Source organism: Cupressus sempervirens, chromosome 8 (assembly GCF_028749045.1).
Source record: "Cupressus sempervirens isolate cs-2001-9-10 chromosome 8, ASM2874904v1, whole genome shotgun sequence".
In the NCBI taxonomy this organism is placed as follows: Eukaryota; Viridiplantae; Streptophyta; class Pinopsida; order Cupressales; family Cupressaceae; genus Cupressus; species Cupressus sempervirens.
Window position 1 is genome coordinate 84177697 of NC_143125.1, and position 20819 is coordinate 84198515.

Genomic DNA, 20819 nt, shown 5'->3' on the forward strand with positions numbered 1-20819 from the left:
AAAGATAGATATAAAGATGCAAAATCTTACATTGGTGAACTAAAGGACAAGATAGATGATATGAAACAAAAAGGACTTAGTGAGAAAACCAGTGATGATGATATTGAAGATCTAAAGAAAAAAAATGAGATCCTAAAACATGAGTTAAAGATAGTTGAACTCAAGTTAAGTCTTAAGAGAAATGGAGGAAAGAATGACTCATAAATAAAAGGTGAAAATGCAGATGTAAGATCCCTGTTAAGCAAGGTAACATCTGAATTGGAATCTATCAAGTTAGAACATACAGAATTAGAAAAATACAACACTATTGTGAAAGGTGAGTTGGTACAAACTAAATAGCTACTTGTGAAATTATATACTAGTAGTGAAAAGATTGAAGAACAGATATCTTTACAAAGACCCAATTATGACAAGATTGGACTTGGATTTTCCTTGGACAATTTAAAAGAAATCTATTGTAAGTAAAGAACCTAATACTCCTGAAATCAAGAAGGATCTAAACAAAACAAATGATACATCTAAAGACAAAGAGAATGTTACTCACTCTAAGAAATCTATAGAATATGATCAAGATAAGGATAAGAGAGGAAAGGAATCTCATGCTTGGTGTGATGAACTTGAACACACTAAAGAAAATTGCAAAGGTAAGTCTTTCAAACCTATTTCAAATTTTTATTGTCATAATTGTCATAGATATGGGCATTATGTAGTAGATTGTAAGAAACCTAAAATTGATAGTAATAATTCAAATAGTAGAATGTTTAGAAACACTAACCATGTAGGAAACAAAAGAACTCACAGCAATGAAAGTGGAGAAAGAAGACAAATTGTTTGTTACATATGCAACAATCTTGGACACATTGCAAGGAATTGCAGAGCACCTGACAACTAGAATAATGAACAAAGAAGGAATGTACCTATATGCCAATTATGTAATAACTTTGGACACATATAAAAGTTTTGTAGAATGGATAGAAGAGACCTAAATAGGAATCAAAACTACAGAAGGAACAATAGAAGAAATAAGGATAGTATGAAGGAAGAAATGAAGGAGCTGATAGAAGAATTTAAGGAAACATTTGTAAAAGCAAGAGCACTGGAAGTTCTCACATAGTTTAGGAAGAAACTCATCCTAATGTAACTAACAAGATAGTAAAGTCACTTATTGTCTATGACTCATCATACCAAAATTAAGCATTCTCAGTAAGACAGTGTAGCAGTTATTAATAATTGATGTTAGAAAGAATATCATAGGTTGTGCAGTTAATAGTATGCACTAGACATTGAGAAAAGTCTATAGTGAAGTGTGCATTGCTTAATATGATCAGGATAAGGATATATAAGAAGAATAACCTCTCTGTTATATAGAGACAGTATACAGAACTAGTGGCAGATATGCATTTAATGCAAAGTATAGATTGTGAAAGATTTAAATTACATGAATTAACTTGCAAACATCATTTGTTTGTGTGAAATCTTGAATACGAGATCAAAGAAAGATTTGAAGTGTTGAAGAGGTCTGTAAACACGTGAATTCGTTGAAAACCCTAATATGCAAAGTTAAGGTATTTTCTAAATTTGTTGAGCATATTTTTCAGAAATGGAAAGACAAGAAGTTTTTAATGTCAACAATAGACCTAGATACAGTTTCAAGAAACACCCATTTGTCTCTTTGCTTGATGATCCTATTGGAGCATTTTTGCAAGTTCTAGAAAATGTTCTTCATGTCAAAGATATAAGAGGTTATATTCATTGCAAAATTGAAAGCATAGGAGACATAGAAATTCATAAGGAATTGGACAAAATGTGAGAAAATGATTTGTCACTAAAACCAGAACATGGATACCTAGAACAACTTAACCTACTTAAGCATATGTTCTACATAGACTTCGACAATCATGAATGGACAAGGATAATTCTAAGCAGAGTACATTCTAATATTCTATGGTTGGGAGATTCTATCATATGTATTGATAACAACTTAATTCTCAAGGTCACAGGTTTAAACAATAAAGGATGCAATCTAGTGAACATAAAGAATGTGTGCAAGATAGTTGAAACAATTCTCAATACATGTTTTGATGGCAGAAATATGAAAGTTAATAGCATTCAAGATGATTGAGTAAGATTGATTTGCAAAATTTTGGGATACAAATTCAACCATGGATCTAGGATAGATTCAGTCCCTATAAGATTTCTTCATGCAACTTACTTAGCAATTAAGGGTGAAGAGGTTAATTTATGTGATATTATCCAAACACAACTGTTGGATAATATATCAAGAATCAAGAAGTCTAGGAGCATAGTCTTTAAGTTTTAATCCCTACTAACTTGTATATTCTTCTACTCAACTAAGAAGTTTCCTAGAATCATAAATTGGGATGGAAGTGAGTGGGCAATGCAAACAATCACTCGTACATATAGAGCCGAACCTAAAATAGTCAAAGATAATGATATTGATAAAATAATGAAATCTTTCCAAGTTGAAATGAAGTAAAGGTATAGGATACCTCCTGTGCTAGTTGGAAAATATTAGGATGAATTGTGCTTCATGGTAGAAACACATTTCACATGTTTGGAGTCAATAGTTCCTTGAGTTAAATTCATTGAACCTATATGTTATGAAACGAGTGAGGAATTAATTGAATGATATATATAGATAATCCTTCACTTAGAAGTTGATTCAGAATGTCCCAAATGGGGGACATATATTGAGAAGATGAGAGAAGTTAAAACAAGTCAGATAATCAAGGACTCCAAGAAGAAGGTGGAAAAGGTGATTGATTCTATTTTGAAGGAACAAAGAATTTCTAGAAATGAATTTGATGAGGTAAAAGGGATAGCCATGGAAATGAAGGCCAGTGGTCAATCTAAACTATTGACCCCTACAACTATTGTAGTGGCCTGACCTACTAAAGAGATCACAATTGCCTAGACAAGTGCACAAGAAACTACTGTGCCATATGCAATAGTTGTGTAGCAGCAACCTCCAAAGAATCTAATGAAGACTAAGGAAGCACCAACACCTAGGAAGTTTACAAGGCTTGGAAAGACCAAAACTCATCCTAAAAAGAGAGTCAACTAGACTACAAGTGGTCCAAGAAAGAAAAGAAGAACCTGGCAGATTAGTTCTTCGAAATCTGAAGAAGAAATTGGTGACTGACTAATAGAACCAGTTGATCAGGAAGCAAAGAGCTCAGCAGGAAGAAAGGCATGGAAACCCAAGGTAGAGAATCTTAACATGCAAATCATTAATGACAATAATTTTGTACAGTTAAATAAATACTATGATTTGTATAATAATATGGATAGGAGATAGCTAGAGAATGTTGTAGTTAGAAATATGATCTTAAAAGATAAAAGGTTCAATAGCTTAAGAGGTCAAATATCTAAAGATTTGTGCAATAGACTGAGAAACAAAAAAAGTAGAGTGATAGAGGAAGACAAGAAAATAAGAATTAATATGGTGGAAAAGTTATGCACTATAAATAATGAGGAAGGGTTAATAGAAATTCTAAAAGGAATAGCACCACTATTAAGAAATAAAAAGAGATCCATTCTACTCATGGGAGGAAATTATGAAGAAGTAAATGTAGAAACTCAAAAGGCTATAGTCACATACATGTCTACTATGTCAAAGAAGAGTGCGCAGCCAAGCCCTATGTCAAAAAAGAGTGTGCAACCAAAAAAGGCAAGCCCTATGTTAGAAAAGAATGCATAGCCAAAGAAGGAAAGCCCTATGCCTAAGGAGTCTAAGGAGTGTGCACAAACAAAGGAAACAAGTCCTATTGTAGTCAGTCCACCTTACAGTTTTGAGCAATCAATTTCAAGTGATTCACCCCATCTTACCATTGGCAATGAATCTATGCATGTGGATAACACCAATGTGATAGTTGATAGAACTGAGGACCCATTTAAAGATTTTGGTGCTAGCATTGTTGGCAATATTGTGGATTACAGCAGTTCATTTGATGAAGAAGAAGATCAGAAGCCAAAGGAAGAAGATGCACCTTTTGAAAAGAAAATTGAATCTAGCATTGAAATAACTACTTCATATGTTCCCTTAGTAACAACAAAAGCAACTTCCTCTACACCACCTACTGAAGCAGGAGTAGTCACAACAGCAATAGTACAGTTAGATGAAGAAGATGAAGCTCAAAATCTCATTTCTTTGAGAAAATTTCTTCAAAAGAAGAAATCAATCAAGTCCATTGAAATGACTTTGACTTAAATTTTGGAAAGATTTGAAATGACAGTAAACCCTATTGACACACCTACAGATATCCAACAAAGAGCAGCAATTTTGTGTAAAACTTTTGATAATGAGTTCACAACACTTACTAATGTGACTACAGTTCAAGAAAAAATAGAGCATGATGGTAAACTTCTTAATACCATGTGTACAAATATGAGGAATGATATAAAAACTTTGAATGTATGCATTAAGGCATTAAGACAAAGTATAGAAGAAGGGAAACAGACTTATGCTAAGTGCAATTTTGCATACATCCATCTTCAAAGTTTTGATGAACAAATCAAAGAAAAGGTAACTGAGCTTCAGACGCTCACTGAAAACTTTTTGAAATAGAATCAGAAGTTAGATACCATTGACCATATGATGCAGACACTTCATGACAGCATCAAGGATACTCAAGCTGAAAAAGAGAAAGTTCTAAAAAGATTCACTCTTTTGAGAGATCACTTATCCTCACATATTACATTGCTAGAAAATCAGTTAGAGGAATGCTTGGCAGCAAAATCCTCATATGGCAAGTTCGTGGCTATAGATTTGAATGCAGTGGACTTAGCCGCATATGCTTTATGTGTGCTAATCAATGTATCCAATGCACTGAAAGATAGTTGGAAGAAACACTTTGTGCAGTTAAAGACCAACTTTAGTAATTGTTTTTCTAAGTGTTGATACAACTACCAGATTTTGACAGATCTTTCCTTTTTTTGGCACCTTTTTCATTGATGTCAATGGGGGAGAAATATGGAAAATTATAATTGTAAGGGGGAGAAATAAGGAAAAGTGTAATTAATAGTTATATTTTGAAGTATAGTAGTAAGTTTTGCTTCAAGCAAACTATGTAATCGGAGTTATAAGGGATGTAATCCTTTCAAAACATGAATACAATATTTTTACTGTGTTATGGTTATTGACTTTGATTGGTATGACATCATGTTTGGGACTTAGCCAAATTTCCCAAAATGCTACCATCAATGCCAAAGGGGGAGATTGTTGGCAATATGACCAATCCATTAGATAAGGTGAGTTATGTGATTGTCATTTATGACAACATTTGTTTTAAAGTTTAGTTATGTTTACTTGTGAAAGAAAATTGTCTAAGTATTAGACAGTGTTACAGTAGCATGAAAAGATTTGATGATAGTGAAATATTCCCTTGATTATTGATGAGCTGACTCTAAGGATGATATGTGAGTCAACTAAGGAAGAATTATTGATATTCCTAGTATAAATAAAGAATGTCATTTTTGACATTAAGATGTGTGTGCAATTAGTAATTGTGAAGTAATGTGAATGTTGTGAAATACAAATGACAAGTGAATGTGATGTTATGATTTGTGATATGTGAGATATGATGCAAATTGATATGTACACAGTCACGCTTTGTATGAAGAATTGACAGTCAGAAGATTTGTGAAGTAAAACAAGTAATCCAATATTGTATGTATATCTATTTTCTTGAAGAACTTATTATATAGTTGCATGTTAGGGTAGTGGGCTCTTCTTGCACACATTTGTATATGATCTACCAACTCCTAATAGGGTTGAAGAAACTTCCAATAGGATTGAAGCCTCTAACAAGGCCTAGTCTCCTAGTAGGGTCTTGAGACACTATACATTCTTCATAGACTCCTAGCAGGGTCAATATCCTTAACTGGATCCTTTATATAGTGAATCATCTTGTGGATTCCATCCCCACTGGGGTTTTCCCTTGGCCAAGGTTTCCCTACTTAACAAAATATGGTGTTATGAGGTCTCTTCTTGTATGGTTGTTTATATTGTTTAGCACTATTGGTTTTCTTTCTTTTGCAAGTGAAAAAGTAATTAATAATATTCAGTTATGGGTAAAAAGATTGAAAATATTGATTCAACACCCCCCCCCCCCCCCCCCCTTCTTCATATTATCTATTTCTAACAAATATGTTCTTGTCTTAACTAATACCACACGGATATGTATGCAATAGATCTAATCTTCCTTTAGTTTAGTGTATCTTTCCTTGAAATCTGTTATTGGTTTGTTTACCCATCACATGTTCTTTGCACATCATGTTAGTATGCTTCACTATCTTAGGTAGATCTCTAACTGCATTTGAATTTGTGATCCTCTTCATATTATCAAAGATCACATGACAAAATATCATGTGTTATAACCAATTATCATCAATCTTTTCTGCCAAAAAACTATATTAGAAAGATTTAACAAATATATATTACCTATGGAAATTTTTTACCTTATGTGATCATCTTCCCTTATTGATCTTTGATTGTGCATTTTCCATCCTTGAACTGCAAATGATAACCCTTTTCTACAAGTTGACCAACACTTAACAAGTTATATTTCAATCCGTCAATAGATAAGAGATTATCTGTGTTAGTCTTCCCATCAAGAGTAATATAACTTTTTCCTTTAATCAAGCAAGGAGTGTTATCAAATATGACAACTCCACCATCATACTTACTCAATTGAACAAAATTTTATTTATCACTTGTCATGTGGTGTAAACATCCACTATCTATTATCCATTCAGATTTTATTTTCAACATATATAACTAATTCTTTTTCCATATTCACAAGACTTTCATCTTTAACGGCAACAAAAACAATTTCATCATCATCACTTTTCTTTGATTCATCATTGATGCTCCTTTAATAACATTCTTTGGGATATTTAGACTCGTAAGGTTTAAGCTTATATTTGGGCACTCTAATTCAACATCTAGATGCAAAATGACCAATATTATTACATGAATAACGTTTCAAAGGAAATTTTCCTTCATATTTACCTTTACCTTTGTATTCCCTTTTTGTAACCAATGCTTCAAATTCTTGAAGATTTCTTTCTTCTTCTTCCATATCTTCCCAATCATTGGCATATTTTTAAAGATTGCCACTATCTCTACTATTACTTCCACTTTTATTAGTTAGCATCAATTTTATCTTTATGAATAGTAGCCTTAAAAGTAGATTCTACTTTAGGTAAAGAATCTTTCAATCTAGAAGTTTCAAAAGCTGAAAAACTTACCAACCAGTATTTCCCTATTGAATCCATTGATGAGAGGTCACTTCTTCAAGTACCACAATCTTGGTGCCATAAGTTGGTGTCAAAGATCTTAGATTTTTTTCCACTGTCTCTTCTTCTATTATGGTTCCACCAGTATTCCTTATACCAATAAAAATATATGTTATCCTCTAAACATAAGATCTAATAATCTCATCCTCTTACATTCTCACATTCTCCAACTTTTCTTTCCAATTCTACAACTTCATTATCTTTGTATACTTATGTCCATATAATGCTTCCAGCTTAACCCAAAATCGCATGAGTTGAATCTAATTTTGTGACTTCAGTAAATTTGGCTTTTAATAAGGCACTAATAAAGGCTTCCATGTAATCATATTACATGTGAATTCTTCCTTATCATCATTTGTACAAGAAGATAATTTATTCTCAAACTTTATATCTTCCTGATTTTTTGTAATCATCTAATAATCAATACCCAAGAAGATCATTTGTGTTCTCGTCTTGTTCTTCTAGCTATCATAGTTATCACTGTTAAATTTAGAACTTTCCTTCATCTATGTCATCCTTGGTCTCTTCAAATTTTTAAGATTCCTTCTCAATTAGGACAACATGATTTGTTACCAATTGCTAGTAATGATAGTCCACACCACACAAGTGAGAGGAAGGGGTCAAGGGGTAAATCAATTGTGTGCAACAATTATAAACTTCAATCTTCTTAAACAGATCACTAACCAAGAATATAATAGCACACAACAAGATGAAAGCTAACACCATAACACAAGGATTTTTTTTCTCCAGGGAAACCATGTTAAGAGATAAACCTCGATGGGGGATGATACCCACAAGATCATGCACTAATATGAAAATGTTCTTGTTAGGGTACCTGAGCCTATTAGGAAAAGGTATAAGACATTTCGCACATATTTACCTATTAGAGGCGAAGTCCATATTAAAGGAATGAACCTCTACTAAAACGTTCTTGTTGGGCATTCGTTTTGCACGAGGTCAACGGCAGGAATCCATAGTGTAATTCTTCTCTTGAAAAGTAAATCTTTTTAAGGATCCGCTCCAAGGTTCGGTGTTTGTCTTGCGACATACCAAAATCCGCTCAGTAGAAGATAAATGTGAATTTTCACGAGGAGGCCTTTGCTGGTTCCAAAAACTCTTTTACCTTGGAATCAAGTAAAATCTATTCGCTGTCTCAAAATATCACACCAAAAGAACAATATTTTTGTATTTTGTATTTTCTATTTTTCAATGAATGCAACTCTAACAATGCAGCTACTATGAGGTCCTATTCTAATAGGGGGGTTAGCAAAGAAAATAAAGAAACTGAAAGCAAATAACATGAAATCAAATAACTTGAAAGTGAAATTCCTAAACAGACATAAGCTACAGAACACAACACACTGCGAGTTAAACCTTTGAAAAAATTGGTAGGAAACCAATGAAAATAGGAGCAGCGCTTCCTAGAATCCACTGATGCAATTGTCGATGAGAATATTTAACAAATTGGATGATGTTTCACTCTTCATCAAATCGCAAGGCCACGAAAAGTGCGCTCATGGGAGACAAAAAGTTATGTAGACACAATCGGGTGATCTCTTCTCAAGCTCGTTACGTCAACGAAATTCATATATCTGTAGCAAACACCAGAACTAAAAGATAACACAACCAAAAACAATGCAATAAACCTTTGGCTCAATCACAATCTCATGAATAAAATCCACAAAATAATGACACATTCAGGCAAGAATAACTACGCTCCAAATGCTAGCACCAAAAGCATAACTTTATTACATAATAACGGTGGCCCTTTTTTACATTTTACAATGGGGCATTTATAAGAAATTGTCTCCTCAATTTGTGTTGAGAGTGAGAGATATCTTAATGCAATAAAATGCTTTTAAAACATTAAAACAAACTAAATATATACAAACTGGTAATCTAACTGGTGCTTAGAGGGACTCCATCCATATTGTATTCATTAATTGGATGCATGAGCCCTTTACATGTCAAAAACAATGAAAGCATGAGAGAGAAAGTAGGAGGAAGCCATCAGTCGAAGTAGAAGTGCATGGAGACACCAAAAATAGAAGCTGGCCCTTCACTTGATGTGTGTCGGAGTTAACTTGCCATCAAAATGCATTTCCAATGCATGGAAAGTGCTATTTTGGAACTAGCAGTCAACTATCGGCACACCTCTGAATTGCAGAGCTGTGGACCTGCGGACCTCGACTGAGTCAAAAATCTCAAAAAAATTCTAAGTGTCAAAATTGAAATTCTGGCATCTGGGTTTTGCTCATCTTCATCCTAAAGATATGTTTGGATGTTTTCCCTTGAATTTTTTCTATAATCTCAATAATCTTAGCAACATCGGGAAGATCCAAAGCCTCATACTTATCTTTGACCTTCTGTCTATAGTCATCCACCTCAATTCGATTTTCTACAAAATCCCCGAGTTTGGTATCCAACTCTAACAATGCTTCTTCTATCCTGAAGGCTTGTCTGATGTCTTCATCACTGGATGCTTCCTCTAAAGTCTTTCTAAAGTTTTCTACAACTACCTCAACTGGTAAAAGCGTCTCTCATTCTTCATCTTCAAAAATATCCAAGCATGCATCACTATATAACTTTTCTACTTGCAAAATTCGCTCTCGAGCTTGGTCCTTGAGCCTATGTATCTCATCATGCAATGTTTCCATCACTTTATTTCCCTCTGCAATCTTTTCTATCCAATCATCTATCATGTCTAGCTCTTCTCCGATATATACATCAATCAGAATGCGGTACCTTTGTCCTTTTATGGCTTGTAGAATTTGTAAATCCTTGCTCCAAACCCGTACCTCATCCATAATGTTGAAGTCCTGCCTCAAAATTGCCACGATCTTATCAACATTGTCTTGTGTAGCATGTAATCATTTCAAACTTCTTGTAATTATAGTGACATCCCTATCCTCAAGGTTGTCTCGCCAATCCTGACAAGCTCTCAAGAATGGACTGAGACGTACACCTTCCCCTTCTTTAAGAATGGTAGTTAAAGTCTCCTTAGGGTGTTCAGAATCAAGAGGACCAATAACTTTAGCTAGATATCCTTTCAAGATCTCAACTTGCCTTCGAAGTGCTCTAATTTCAATCTCATCACATTCCATAATGTTAAGAACCTCTTTGACTCCCATAGTCATCATCTATCGAGAAGCATCCTGTGTAGGCTTCCCTAACATGATATCCTTCACTTCATAGTCCTAAAGGCTAACAACTTCTTCATCTGTACCTTTCGGAGGATGAGCCACTTGTGCAAATAAGTCCTGATTCCGAGTAGTGGTAATGAATGCAAATGGTGTTGCATCCTGTAATGGAGAGTTAGGCTTGTTCAAAATCTCTACAATGTCACAAATATCATCCTCTGAAACAAGGAATTGATGCTGAGCACTTCTCATTATTTCCTTCCGGAACCATCTCGAGATATGTCTTTATGTAACCTTGGCTCTAGATGACGAAGGGATGTGTTCAACTACCTCCTTCCCTCTGTCACTTTTGCTTGGAGTTTCCTGTTGTGAGGGTTCTTCTTTTGTAGTCTCAGTTTCTGTAGATCCCGCAGTTTGATCCTCAACTTCCTGGGAAGGCTATTGTATACATTCCATTACCTGTGCCTCTTTTGATGGCTCATTAGTAGTCCTTGGTTCTGGTTCTCCATGTAATGATGATTCTTTCTGAACATGTTCCTTTGAACTCGAAGCTGGAGGTTTCATTGAAACCTTCTCTACCATCATAGCTTGAGGTGAAGATGGGGGCGTTGGATGAGGACCTTGTGTCTCAGGTGGCATCTGCGTCCAATCTTTCTGCTGAAATTCACCTGTAGGAGTATCTCTAATCTTATTTCCAACCAATTTTGTACCCACTAGCATGAAATCAAAATCTGGAATGGAGAGAATATCATCACCTAGCTCTCTTTGCTCATTCACCCATCATTGTACTTCATCTTCCAAAGAAGAGAGCTCTACCATTTCAGCTTGGGTGGGTGGTGGGGTATTTGTGACATTCTTCTTTCTTTCCAATTTTTTGGCTTTGGCAAGTCGAGTTCTCCCTTGTAGAGGCACTTGTTCTTCCTCCCCATCTAACTCTGTCTCATCCTCATCTGATTCTTCCTCGGGAATGGTTTCAAGAATAGATGGATTAGGTACTAATCTTTTACGAACTCTCTGCCTCTTGTTCATTCTAACCTTAACCCTCCTTTGCTTCCGTGGAACCATAGGAGAAGCGGGTTCTTCATGCATCAGATGAATGGATGTCTCTAGAATCTCTCCTTCTTCTTATTGGCTTGAAAAAATAGGAGGCAATGGAAAATCAACCTGGATATGAAAAATTCTAGGGTCTCGGGGGTCTTGGGAAGTAGATTCATGTTGCTGCAAAGGGGCCTGTTCTTCAACATGCTCTATCTGGATCCTCTGAGGAGAGGCTCTCTTCCTCTTTTCTTTCTTCTTCTCTGAAGGATGGTAGTATCCCACTAGACAATCAAGCTAGTAGACTGTTTCTGGCCTAATAGGAGATTGGAGCGCAAAGATAGGAACTGTGACCTTCCTCCCCGTTACCCTTTATGGGTGAGCATGTGCATGGAATATCACTATGTCTGGAATCAGATCAAGTGGAAAGGGTTTCTTGATCCAACTCTTTGTCATTCTGATGACATGTCTTGCTCGATGATTAATATCATCTCCTTCCTCCCTATCAACTTCTGCATTCAGAATGGGCCTCTCGCCAACTTTATCTGTATTGAATAAGGGATCCAGTAGCTCCTGTGAATCTTGTAGCCTTATCTCATCCGGGATGGTCGAATGGAGAGCCTTCTCTTCTAAATACAAAGTCATTCTACAATAGTCCCTAATATGGACATCATAGTCATTTGTGGCATTCATCCAATGATCTTCAATGGCGTCCTCGTGGTAGAACTCTTTTCCGACCAGATTTTCCACTTTACCAACATTGTCGAAGAATGGCCGGGGAGAGTTATATTCTTCGAGAGGATAGTTCTCCCATTCCCACTTGAAAGTTGGGATATCCTGCTTTCTCTTTACCTAGTATGCTCCTATTACAAATGGCCAATCCCAACAAGGCCTTCGTTGTTTCTTGATCCTCTCATAAGCTGACTCAATCTGCTGAGAAATTTCCATTAGAACCAACTTGTCACTTGGGTACCTTAGGAGCTTCTTTGGATGGATAGGTGCACCACCAACCCAAATGTATGTGAATGTCCAAAAATAGACAAAATATGCATCGAGAGCTGTGATCTGTGCCTTGAACTCATCAGACAATCTCTTTCCATAATCGCCTTCGATGAATCGAATGATGGCAAAGATAAAGGCATCATTCACAATCCTGTATTCTTTTCTTTGCGGCAAGAGCTTCTTCTTAATTAGCTGAGGATAAACTATATACGACCATGCATTAGGGTCCTGCATACTGCCCTTTTTGTACAACTCGAGATAGTCGATGGCTCTTGCTGCAAGTAGATATACCACAGAAGAAGTCATATAAAACTTCTTCTTGTCCTTTATTGTCCGCAACTGATCACACATGTTCTCACTAAGTGCGGTGGCCCAATCCAGTGGCATCTTTGCATGTCTGATGGTTTCAATGAAGTTAACCATGAATGGAGCAAGATGACCCACTACAGGCAATCCCATAACTCTGCTCAGTAGAATGATTGAATATCCAATGTCATCCTTCATGTATCCTCGAGCCATATCTACTTTACTGATTGTCTTTCCCCAAGATGGCTTCTCAATGAAGTATGAGGAATATATGATGTTGATGGCCTCGTGGTGATGATCCTTATGCCACCTCTCAGCTGCTTCATATGAAAGCCTGATAAACTGATCAGCTCTAGGTAAGTGAAAAACTCTCTCGATATTATCAGATCATAGATCTAAAACCACTTCCCCAGTAACACTCTTTACCACCCTTTCCTCGGGAATAAAATGTCGAGATAAGGTCATAATCAATTCAGCTGATTGAACGGTCCCAAGATGGATGTTGTATTTACCAATCCAGACCGGATTAAGGCGGATCTTAAAGAAGATCTTCTAGTTGGGTTATTACAAACCCTCAAAAATTCTCCCAAGTCCGTGTGTCCAAGTTCTGTGTCTTTGATCTCAGAGTGTTCATTGTGCAATCGTGACTTTGGGGTTATGCCTTGGAACTTGTACACAACTGGCTTTGTTGTTGATCCGGATGTGGACACCATTTGATTATATTACTTGTACATCACAAAGAAAAAGAACGATTAATTACTGGATACATTAAAAAAAAATTAAAATTAAAAAAATGATATTCTAGAACTTATTTTATTTGTTGTGATTTTTTTTTAATTTTTTTTTAAATTTTTTTTTTGGGGGTTTTATCTATATATTAAAAAAATAATAATAATTTTTTTTTTTTTTTAAATATGGGGTTTGAAACGCAGTGGCGCGCACGTCCGAGAGGGGCGCGTTAGTGGCCGCACGTGCTCATCCCAAAGGGGCGCAGCGGTGATGCCGCACGCGCATCCAGAAGGGCGTCGCAATGGCACAACTTGCGTGTGTGGCCCAGAAGGGCACCACGGCGATGCGGCACGCACGTGTCCAAAAGGGCGCGCGCAGCGTCGTACCTCGCGCTTCCTCTTCTGGTCGCGCTCGCGCGAGCACTAGGTCTGCGTGGAAGGTGGAGGGGGGAAGGTTTCCATACCTTTCCCTCCTCAGCTCTACTTCTTCAACATCAAAAAACAAAAAATAAATAAAGGGGGGCAGGTGTTTTATAACTTCTCTTCCTCCTTTCTTTGCATGCGCACGTGCCTCGATATGCGCACGCGAGAGATTTTTTTTTTATAGAATTTTTTTTTTTTTTAACTTATTTAACCAAGACTTCTTCTTCAGACTCTCGAACTATGAGTCCAGGAGTCAGAAAAAGTAGGGGGTCCCCGTTCCTAGCGAGGAATGGGGCATGTGTTGTGGATACCACAACAGTTCCCAAACTTGTTAAGAGTTGATAAGAAAATAAGGCTCGTTGGTACAACACATTGCTCAAAGAGAGAAGGTTAAATCCACCTTCAAGAAGATTTAGTGTTTGAGATGTGAAGGTTAAAGCCACCTTCAAATATTTACAAATTTGAATAATGAACTGACTGAATATAACTTCACACTTCTCTTAACAATTCCAATGAAGTACTCTTAGGAATGATAATGGAATTCCATTCATAACTCGACAAAAGCATCTAAAAATCCTTTAGCTCTTTTCTAATATCCAATATCACGACTTACACATATAACATTCATTACATACATTACAACGAAGGAAATTATTTTCATTTACTTAAGTTACAAATAAGAAATTAGGTCAGTCTATTACAACTTCCCCAATGCACAAACAATTAAATAGGCCCATGCTAAGATTGACACAACACATTTTATAATAATACAACAAATACAATTATCAGATTACATGTCATTGACCCATAATTAGCGCTCAACAAATCAAACAACCCACTACACCGTCATGTCGACTCTGAAAAGTAGTAATACATGCGCTACACACTAGCAACCATTACTGCATAAACTGAATGAACCAAAAGTCCCAAAGAATGTGATATTGTAAATCTTCTACCATGCTCTATGCGTGCACACCTTAAGTCCAATTTTCCAACATGTTATACCCAAAATACTATGCCTACCTCATGGCATAATTTCTTGCTATTGGCCTACACCTAGTCTTCACCAAAACATTTGTAAACCACTCAAATCACAACATAAAGAGTTTTGACCATAACATAAGGTATAAATGCATCCTCAATCATATATCTAAGCTCACATACTTAGGGATATTGTACATTGTCCATATTGTTCTGATCTATAACTTGTAACATACATAATCAAAATATGTTTGGACCCTCTCTAAAACTCTTGAACATATGTTGACATAAATGACAAAACTTGAATGCCAACAATCATCTGACAATATTCTAACTGAACAAACTCTTTATCATCAACAATCTCTCCCAATGCTCAATAATAACAAGGATTAAACTCTTTTGATTGTACAATCAAGGAATGATGAAAAGGGAAGCCTAGCGTAACATCTTTGAAATAATCATTATTAGTTCCTACCATAGGCAGGAATACTATTGCATCCATTAGATGCAATTAAAAACTATAAAATATATTAGTTTAACTAATAAGATTCAAGTACTTTTTAAGGTTCTAAATTTTTTATAAAGTTTGAACTTCTTCTTTTTTTTAAATGAAAAAAAGTTATTTAACTAAAATCTTATTGGCTCTTACTAATAATAGTAAGGGAGAAAATTAATTTTTAAAACCAAAAAATCATGAAAAATTTAAAGCTCTAACGTTTAGCATTAATTGTGCAATTAATATGATTGAAAATATTATAAAAGATGATGGGACACTACATTTACTTTATCATTTCAAAAATTTCAAATTTTAATTCTTTATTATGATTGAAAATATCATAAAAGATGATGTGACACTACATTTACTTTATCATTTCAAGAATTTCGAAATTTAAATTCTTTATCAAGTTTAAACATTTTTTTTTTTTTTGAAAAAAAAGAATAATATTTAATTGAAATCTTATTGGATCTTACTAAATAGTAATGGAGAAATTTAATTTTTAAAACCAAAAATCAATGAAAATACAAAATTCTAACTTTTTGTATTAATTGTGTAATTAATATAATTATTATAAAAGATATGTCGCACTACATGTTACTTTACCATTAGTCAAATTAATAATAATACAATGTACTAACTCATAAAATTTTGATCCATTTTTTCTTAAAGCATAAGAATTAAAACTAATGAAAACTAAATAATGTAACAAAGAATTTTAAAAACTAAAAACTAAATAATATTACAAAGAATTTTAAAATGGTAGTTATTGTAGGTACAATTATGTTTATTGTTTATGTATTTAAGATTTAAAATATTTTATATTATTTTTGGGTGTCAAGTTGTTGATTAAATTATTTTTTATAAATAAAAGTAGTGTATAAAGATGACAATTAATTGTAGTTTTTTCAAAAATAAAGAATTATTTGATGTTAAATATTTGTAAAAAATTTACTTTTGTTTGGTAATTTTCAATTTTTCTATTTTTTTAATCATATAATTCTTTCTTTTAGGATAAACAATTGGTTTCTAATTTTTTATATTGCAAACATGCTAAAAATAAAATAAAATTTATTGTACTATAGACTCCAAGACAAAAGAATAAGCAATTTAAATTGTGGATATCTTTTCTATATGTAGAATTTAGTTATAACATGCTTATGTCTTTGTTAGAATTTTGGTTGGTATTGTTTAACCTTGCACAAGATCTTAATGATCCATTTGTTCACAACACATTACAAGACATTTATGACAACTTTATAATTGCATTCAAACTAATATTGTAGAAAATTTATTTATTATCTCAAGACTTCTCATGGAAGAACCAATAATGCAAAAAATGTGTTGCCTTGTAATGTATGTGTGACTTTTTTAGTGAAATTGAACAACATTTCTTGAGGACTTATGAAGACGCTTTCCAATCTCAAAACTCTTTTAAGTTAAAGAATTCCATTTTGTTCTAAAATTCTTATACACTTTTGAGTTTTCCAATTTAGAGTATGTTGTAACTTTTTTTTGTAAAGGCATTGATGTTAAAATTCTGATGACACAAAGAAGTAATTTTGCACTTGGTAAGAGCTATAACTTATCTACTCGCATTCAACTACAAACATTAATGCAAAATGTAATTGTTTATGTTTCCCCATTGTCTTTAGTTCTTAAGTTCTATGTACAATTACAATTAATTCTAATACAGTTTCAACCTCTAAAAATTCAAAGGATATAAAGAATGTTGTTCTAATACATTTTGCATTCCTTCAAATTAAAAAGTTTATTCCTCTAGCATTCAGTGACATCACACACAACTCGAAATGGAAACAATGAAGCAACAAGCATCAATGTGACAAATGCATCCCAAATAGATAGTTCAAACAAATAATGCCGAAATCCAAACTTCTCACAACTACAAATGAGAGGAGAATTACATATCTCAAAAAATAGCATCTTATGTGCTAACAGTCATTCAAAAATTACAAATATTTATACACAGAAGTTCTATTGGTCATTCAAAAATACTCTATCTGCCTAAGTGCATGGCTATTTTGTACATGATATATTTATTAATGAAATTTCAGTTATCATTTTATAATATATCTATTAATGGACTTGTGGTTATTTTTGTTTTGTTTCTTTAAGATTAGTAAGTATTGAAAAGTTCTGGAAATAGAAACACTCTAGTCTGAGTTACTCTTTATTTAATTAATTCTACATTTTTCTTCTCTTAAACAATCTTTTGATTTTCTTACTTCCTATTCAAATTGTTATTGCCACATAAATTTTTAGATCATGTTTAGAGGGGATGAGCAATCATTTCAAAAAGTGCATATTTACCTCAAACTACTAAGTTTAAAGAAGTCTAAAAATGTTGACACCTGTATTAATAACCAATAATTTTTTAACTTTTTCGTGAAATTATTGACTCATTTGTACACTATTATTGAAACATTCCTGCATGACTACTTAAACATCTGTTAACAAATATCCACACTTTTGAAAGTTATTGATTTATCTTTGATCGAAGTCTTAAATAACCACACTTTTTTGACATTCAACACTTACTACAATAAATTTCAATTACCGCCCAAAAGACCACAAAACAATATATAATTTATAGTCTACCATCAGATATATATTGTTTAAACAATACAGATACATGATGTTGAAATATACAGACACTGCTATTCTTCTCCTCACTCTTTCTTCAAATGGTAAGAAATATTCCAATCCCTGCCTATTAAATACGACACATGCTTTTTAAATCAACCAACCATATTTTTGCGCTCCACACAATGACTACGGAGGGAAGAAAACTATAGAATATAAAATAGGAGTCCTTGCAGAAAGATTTTATTGCTCAAAAAACTTATTCCGTTTCTTCTGTATATTTATCTTCACCGATCAAACTTCATATACACAAATTCGAGTCCTCTGTATTATCCAGATTGATGATACAGACAGGTTAACCCAAAAACACAAAAAACGCATTAAAACAAGCCTGTCCTGTTGGTACAAGATGCATTCGCTGGGTACCGAATTTACTTATCGATTTCCACTAATAAATGCACCAAATGCGCTAGACTGAGGTAGAAATCGCTTCCTTACTGTAGCGGATCCATGAATTTTTCTTTCCTTCTCAAAACAGATAAACAACAAAAACCAGAACAACCAAAATCGTTTGCAGAAACAGTTTGGTCAGGACGAATGTTTGAATTTGAGATGTCCCGCCTGTTTGAAGCCTCGTTGGCTGAGGAAGAGGAAAAGTATACAAACCAGAATTACCTTCCAGGCGAAGCCGTTTGCCCAATCTCTTCACAAAATCCATGGAAAAGGGAACAAATCCTGCAAGACCATTGTTACCGAGCTTCATCTCGTAAACCTGCGTAAGTCTACCAAACCGTGCCGGAATGCAACCGGTGAGCCTGTTATTGTCGAGGGCGAGATAGTTGAGCTCCTTCATGGCACCAATGGATTCCGGTATCTTTCCGACAAGTCCCGCCGAGGAAAGCCCCAGGCTTCTCAACTTTAACCCGGGATAACTCCACACGTCCGGCAAAGCTCCGCCGAGCGGATTCCCGCTGAGATGAAGATCCGCTAAATTTGGCAATTCGGCCAAAAATGAGGGCACGCCGCCTGAGAGCTTATTTTGGCTCAAATCCAGAAATTCAAGGGTTTTCAGCGGCGCTAAGCCAGGAGAAACTGTGCCATTCAGAAGGTTAAAGCTCAGGTCAAGCTTTACCAGAGATCCAAGCCCGGAAATCTGTAACGGCAGGGCTCCTTCAAGCCTATTACGGCTAAGATCCAAAATGACCAGCTCACTCAGGTTTCCTAAAGAACAAGGGATCCTTCCAGTAAAAGCATTATCACTGAAAACAAGTTGTTGAAGTATTTTCAGATCTCCAATATTTGCAGGAATTTGTCCAGAAACACCGCTTCCTGTCAAAATAAAACGCCTCAGAGCCGTAAGATTGACGATTTCTGCCGGCAAAGGACCTTCGATTGCCGGATTGTCCTGAAACACAAGCTCCTCAAGATTTTCCCGCAAAGCTCCAATGTAATCAGGCACGGCAACCTTTGCATCTACGAAGCATCCGTAGAAGAAAAGCTTGCGGACACGGCGAAGAGCAGCGAGATGAGGACTAAACCCTGCATTGCTCCCACAAGGAGGGTTATTTGCCGAATCCGCCACCCAGCCGAGGCTCATTTCCACAATATGCCATTTCCCGTCCCCTGAATCGAACTCGCACACCACGCCGTGAGGGCCTCCTGCACAGAGATCATCCGGATACAAATTTCTCCACTCCATCTCGGAATTAATGGCCTCCAGCACCTTGTATGCCGCTTCCTGCTCTGCGCTTTCCAGGAGCGGTACTGCGTAATCGTCTGCTTCTCCGTTAGTTGACAGAAAGAGGAGCCAGAAACACAGAGCCGCCATTAAACCGAGCTCTGCGTGCAGAAACATCATGAATCTCTCACAGAAAGCGTAAATGCTCAGTACCTACTCTGAAATCATTCCTTCCTTCACAAGTCGAGGAAAGGCAGAGGGAAAATACACATGAGAATGCTTATTGTAGGGAGAGAAATGCTATGAATTAACTAATTAGGGCAGTACATGTTGCAGCGAATATACGCTGTCCCGTACGGTTGTCTTTTTGTCGATTGGATATGAATTTGACGCCCGTATATGACTTTAACGGTTTAATATTTTATGAAATACGAGCGTTTGCGTTGATTTTTAGCCGTCAAATTTTCGTAGCTTTGACTGGGACCAGATGAAAGGTGTATTTTGAAGACATCACACACAAATATTATGTTACCGTAGCTAACCACCCGTCAATTGGTTATTTTAGGGTTTACTTTCGAGATTAAAAAGTGAGTGAAAAAAATTATTATTATTTTTTAAATATTATTATTCTTATAGTTTTTAATATTATTGTAATTTAATTTTACTAATAAAAATGAATTAAAATATTTTATGGAGGTTTATAAGATCAATCAATATAGGGGTCAATGAATTAAAACTAAAATTGGTCGAAACATTTAAAACAATCAATAGACAATAGACTGTTTAGCATTTAATTTCTACTTTATTCTTAAGTGTTATATATCTTGATCTTTTTGTAACTTTGTATTAAAACACACAAAATCTTGTCGCTATAGATTTTGACATTTGTAAACATTTTATTGATTTTACTTTTTATTATGAATTTTCATTTTATTTCAATTGTATTTTAAACTATTTTTTAAGTTAATTGAAAGATTTTAGACATGTTTATGAAATAAATAATAAATAATAAATAGGAGTCAAGAACTTAAATTGATCAAAACATCTAATTTAATCAATAGTCTTTCTAAGTGTTTCTTATTGTTTTTTAAACTTTTGGATGATTT

At 34.8% G+C, this 20819-nt stretch overlaps 1 protein-coding gene across 1 annotated transcript; it reads right to left on the reverse strand.

The window, feature by feature from the left end:
* Positions 1–18033: 18033 nt before the first annotated feature.
* Positions 18034–20020, reverse strand: RIC7 (ROP-interactive CRIB motif-containing protein 7). Its single transcript, XM_089796863.1, has one exon. It carries the CDS (start codon positions 19891–19893, stop codon positions 18565–18567), a length of 1329 nt encoding a protein of 442 aa, XP_089652989.1. The 5' UTR covers positions 19894–20020; the 3' UTR covers positions 18034–18564.
* Positions 20021–20819: the final 799 nt, after the last annotated feature.

Excerpts from the sequence above, each read along its gene's own strand:
- RIC7 (XM_089796863.1), bottom strand. The coding sequence starts at position 19,893 with ATGATGTTTCTGCACGCAGAGCTCGGTTTAATGGCGGCTCTGTGTTTC.